This window comes from Photinus pyralis, unplaced genomic scaffold, assembly GCF_008802855.1.
Source record: "Photinus pyralis isolate 1611_PpyrPB1 unplaced genomic scaffold, Ppyr1.3 Ppyr1.4_LG4, whole genome shotgun sequence".
Classification (NCBI taxonomy): Eukaryota; Metazoa; Arthropoda; class Insecta; order Coleoptera; family Lampyridae; genus Photinus; species Photinus pyralis.
In genome coordinates, this window is record NW_022170511.1 from 14542599 (window position 1) to 14548657 (window position 6059).

Sequence of the window (6059 nt, forward strand, 5' to 3'; positions counted from 1 at the left end):
ATGATAGTGCACTTACTTATTACGCTTCTGTTCGTTACCACAGTTCTTTGCATTCCATCACTTTCAATAAGTTCTGATGGAGACTACATAAGAAAACATAAAGACGACAACCTGGGCGCGCACCATAATGCCAAATACGCTAGTGCTCACGGAGCTGACGGATTCAGGAGCGGAGCAGAAGATAGTTACTCAAAACAACGCGAGTCCGGTGGATATGCGGCGATAGATGAAGACAAAAATCATCACCTGGACACAGGTAATTACGCCGATCAAAATTTTAATAAGCACGAAGGTGGATCGCACGCGAACGCCGCCTCGAAATCCTCGCAGAGGAAAGGCCACCACAATTCCGGCTTTCATAACACTTACCACAAAGACGAAAGCAGCAATAAGTCCAGTTATTATGACGAAAACGACGAGGAAGGTGGTAACGAACACGAGAAGAGCCATTCCGGAGCGCACGGTGTTTTGAAAACTTCAGATGACGAAAGAGGGCACTATGACGATTCATATAAGCAGAGAGAGAACTACGAGAAAAATAAACACGCCGCAGGAAGACGTCGCCTTAAGAGTGCCGAGGATAACGTAAACTACAACCACGACAAGGTCTACGCAGACAACGACCACTTCGACAAAGTACGCGATGGTACCCACGACAGAGTTTCAAGCGACTACTACAGGGATAAGCATTACCATCCAGGACACGGTCACCGCGTTTTGTACGACACCTTCGATCACCCCGACAAATCGACCATTACCATTTACGAAGATCCTCACGTGCACCCTGACAGACTTCATCATGAAAGGCATCATCGCGACGGTCATGACTTGGATGACGTTCACCTGAGAGTTGTTCCGTCACATGCAAGATTTGACTACGATGATTACTAATTTCATCCGTATGAAATTAGCTTCTTTGCGTTTGTTCAACCATTCATAGTTTGTTATTGTATGGCCGTGGGACATTTGAAGCAAAGAATAAAATAAAAACATGAACAACGGACTTTTTTTATTATATACATATTTTTTTTAATTTTCCTCCGTTTTTGCCATCATGTTCTTACAAACAGTACAGCCCATGTAAGCGTAATGTAAATGTGTTTCTCCCTTTTCCCGGTAGGTACTTATTTAGGGAAACAACAAATAATGTTACATGACTCGGCTGAAAGTTGATTAGACGGCAGTCCGAGCCGATCCGCACATATGCATATCCATAACACATTTTCTCGCGTTTACCTAAATACGTGGATCGTGACGATTTTCTTGACTGCACGAGGTTCGGCTCGATAAAAAATTGTGTACCTACATGTTCACGAATATGCTCGGCTTGTGGCTCAGTTTAAAGTTTGAGTTGTAGCTCGGTTCGATAATGTGGATCCGGCTTTAGAGTTAACACTTTCATTTCATTCACAAACGTGCTCAAGAAATTTGCTTAAAATCATCACACTGAACGCCTACGAATTGGCGCTAAAATAAGGAACTTCAAGACGTAGGTTTTAATCTCTGAAATCACGTACTTATACAAAAAATTCTTGATTAGTTTAATCAATTCTGATCAATGATGATAACTCCGCAGTAACACTATACTCAATACTGCATCGAAATCCTTTTGCTATGACGTTCTACGTTCTCTTTTAACAGCATTGGTCTAGCGTAGACACACTACTCTCACGGTGAGATATTATGTAGAGCCAGCCAATTCTAAACTTGCTTGACCTATTTGTGCAGTTTTAACCATACTTGGGAATATTCTACTTAATTCCTTCATTCTTCGTTCTGTGGAATCTGATGCAAGATTTATACTAACGCCATTTTTATTTGTATACTAAGCTCTTTCAAAATGTCAACTCAATTCTTCAAAGTAAATTGATTCCCATGATCAGATAACAACTCGTGTGGCTGTCGGCATGTGGTTCCAGAATTTGCTCATCGAGGTCTCTGATTCGCCTTCCTCTTATAGGGGGGAAGGGGGGTGGGGTTCATATTAGATTTATCCCTCTAACAAACCTGTTTTATCACCACCGCTAACGCATCTCTTATCTCTTCAACTTCAACTTCAACTTCAACTTCAACTTCAACTTCAACTTTAACTTTAACTTCAACTTCAATTTCAATTTCAATTTTTCAATTTACATATACATATTAATCTTCCCCTTCTCAGTACTTCCCAAAACGGAGCGATTTAGCAGACCTAGCATCTCTTTAACAGCCTTCCCACTGCGACCAGGGAATTATGCACCTCAAAGTTCAAATCTGTGATCAAGACTTTTTTACTGGAGAATGCGTTTTATTCGTTTGATGAATTTTCAGCAGCATCAAAAGGATGCATTGCATAGACTATTAGATTTAATCTGTGATATTGTTTATATACACTGTGTAGTTACTTTTATAATGAATTTTTTACTTCTAATGTTGACCAATGTAAGTGCATGGCACATAAACAGGGCTAAATATATTATTATTATTATTATTATTATTAATTTCAATTTGTCAATTTCAATTTTTCAATCCCAATTTTTCAATTTCAATTTTTCAATTTCAATTTCAATTTTTCAATTTCAATTTTTCTATTTCAATTTTTCAATTTCAATTGTTCAATTTTAATTTTTCAATTTGAATTTTTCAATTTGAATTTTTCAATTTGAATTTTTCAATTTGAATTTTTCAATTTGAATTTTTCTTTTTCTTTTTCTTTTTATTCAGTCTATTTCTATTTTTTAAAACATTTTTATTTCCAATTTTCTATTTTATTTAATTTTAACTTATTTAATTTAATTTTTTTGTTTAAGTTACTTATTTTAATTAAGTATTTTATTTTATGTAACAACGAATTTGGTGGTGAAATGAAATGTCAAGTATGCGAAATTCGCCACAGATAGGTGCATGTTGATAATATATCACCTTTCAACTTTTGTTTGTGATGCATCTGTGGTAGCCACATTGTAAATTTCGCCGTTTTATAAAACGGCGAAATTTACAATGTGGCTACGACACATCCACCTTAAAAAGAAAAGGTGAAATGTTGAGCAGTAAAGCATAAATTACTGACATTTAATAGATGGTTTATTAAATTTTGCTGAGAATAATCGTAAATCAAATAAAATTATGCCAGACATATTAAGGCAAATGGAGTTTTAGATTTCAAGCGGGACTACTAAGAATCCATTATCTGAGAGTTCGCATTTTACCATATAAACTCAAATACATTGCGGAATAATAATGCTTAATATACCTGTTACGTTACAACTATTAGGTGAATAAGGAATGTTGAGATTTGGATGCCTTAAGATAGAATGCGTATTCATTTTTGTTAAGGGTTTAAAAAAGGCGGACGTTAATTGCACGAAAAAAAAAACGTACACAACGCGTTGTGGGTAAAGTAACACCACATACACCCTAGCCAACTGACACTACAACATATCTCACCAATCACACAGGGACTCACGGGACTTCGTATACACGGTCAAATTCCTAAAACACCTAACGCTGTTGCGCCCCTAGGAAGAGAAATACCCATTTTTCTATACTAATTTTATACCTTGTATTATGTACCTAATATCTACATAATTCCTTTAATGTAAATTTCTAGCTGAAGAGGACATTTCCCTGAACAGCTACCATTGTGTAATATGTATGTCTCAATTAACTAATAAACGTTTTTGATTTGATTTGATATTCCAAGATTTTTGTCATTCAACATTCGGTAACGATTAGACGTATATAACAAACTTTCCGTTTTCATTCTAATTACACTGGCCCGCTTCATTTATCTCATCCCGAATATACATACGTAAAGCAGTATTTATTATCTTATTTTATTTACATCCGAAATAAAATTGCATTTCTACCCGCGCTGTTTCTTTATATTGCTAATTCGCTTTTTTAAATAAAATACCAACTTGGGTTATGAATAAATGAAATAATTAATTTCCTTACAATTCTAAAACACATTCGCTCATAGAGTTATCGCTGCGTATGTATTTTTACTAATCGCGCAAATGTTACTTCTACTCTCGTTGTACTTCCGTTTTAGTTACTTGTAATTTACTTTTCCTCGCATTCGATTAAATTGCGAGCAATAAATACCGATAGAAAGGGTGTTAGAAGAATGGAACCCTAAACGCTAACTTTTATTTTACCAGCAATATTGTCTTAACTCCTGGGACCGCTAAACAAATTAGATGTAATTTAAAAGCGTAGAAGAAATGTTTCTATTAACATCTTTAGCGCGTTATACTTATAACACGAATAAAATAAAAAAAAGTGTTCTTGCAAGTATAATAACAAAAGTTTGGCAAGGATTTGTTGGAGTAATTAGGCATGACGACTCCGCGCTTAGGTTGCCTGTATAAAGTTACACTTGAAACTTTCGTATCTGAATACTGCACCCGAGCTGCAAGAGGCTACCAATTATACGGAATTGTTAATTTATGTAAACGAATTTCCTAAGTTGACTTGGGATCAAGTTTACGAATATATTATTAGAATGTGAAACTTTTCGATTATTTTACGTAGTGTCGTTTTGTGCTCAGTGCCGATATGCAGTTACGATTAGTAGTTCATGACCTACAGGTAATTAAACTTTCATTATCTTTGATCTACCAACATTAATGCTATAGACTTTTAAGCTCTAATGAACTTTTAGGGCGAAACAATAAGAGAAACTAACAGAAGAAAACGTTCCTAATATAATTTGCCCCGATCATTTTTGCCATAATAAAGTGATATACTTACAAACATCAAACGCTATGAAATAAATATGTAGGTACTTTTGAGAGGGAAAAAGTTTGCGATGAGTTATTGGAAACGTCCGGTAAAGATTTCTGGATGAAATTGAAATATTCATGTAAGTCAAGCAGAAATGTTTTGAAGGCAAAGGTATTTCATTTCTGAAATGTCCCTTTAAGATGTTTTGTCGCTAGGTTACATCCAGCTATTATATTTTCAAAGTAATATTATATCCTCTTGACAATTCTTTGACCATCATTCGTATATTACTTGATATAATAAAATTACATTCCGTTCCAGAAAACAGTATTGTAGATATTATGTAAAGTGTGCTTTTAAGGACTCGAATAGTCGACCCTATCAATAGAAGATAAAGATCTTCGTTAGTAAATGGTATAGTTGAACAGCTACTTATAACCTGATTTAACAGTTTCGTAAATGACAATAAGTAGAAGCTTCCCCTTCTAATAGTATTTTAGATACCACCGAAATGAAAAAGTACAAATGATATATAACAATGCACAGTTAGGCACAATTGAGACACAATTCATAATTTTATTTCCTTGCGGTAAAATTGTTTGGTTTAAATTTCGACTTAAATAAACTAAATAAATATAGAAAACGAGCTCCTGGGTATGGCTATAGCAGATGCAAAACCAAATTTTAAACCTGGTGTTAGTTTTGTTTGTATTTAAATATATGTATGAAATTTCATTTAATTGCTTCCATAAATATGAAAGTTGGCACTGCACATCCTACACAAAACCAAATTTGGAAAATAGCGCTACATTTGCTTTTATTCCAAGTGGATATGTATCAAATTTTATTTAAATGTCTCCGTAAATAAGAAAGTTGACACTGCGCATGCGCAAAACCAAATTTTGAAACTGGCATTAAATTTGTTTTATTCCAAGTGGCTATGTATCAAATTTCATTTAAATACCTTCATAAATAAACAAGTATAAATTGTGCACAGCTCATGCGGATAAAGCGCATTTTTAAAACCGAAATAGCGTTTGTTGTGACATCACTAATGGATATATTTGTTGCAGACGTCTCAATCGCCCTTTGTGAGTACCCCCTTCCGACAATCCGTTCTTGAGGTAGAAGGGAATATACCCGATCACGATAAGTGGTCGAGGAGGAGGGCTATGGTTGGTAGAAATTAATTCCTTTCGTTGAGACCTTTCATTAGAGTACCATGAAGGATAAAACTAGTTCCACTCCCCCCTCCTCCCCCTCCACCCCGTACTTTGATAAGAGAACAGATAGAAGGGCAGTAGTTGATAGAAAACGGTTCCTTTCGTTGAGACCTTGAATTAGAATACAAT

At 35.2% G+C, this 6059-nt stretch overlaps 1 protein-coding gene across 1 annotated transcript; it reads left to right on the forward strand.

Moving 5' to 3' along the window:
- Window positions 1–891, forward strand: LOC116168084 (histidine-rich glycoprotein-like). The gene has a single exon (XM_031483740.1). It carries the CDS (start codon window positions 1–3, stop codon window positions 889–891), a length of 891 nt encoding a protein of 296 aa, XP_031339600.1.
- Window positions 892–6059: the final 5168 nt, after the last annotated feature.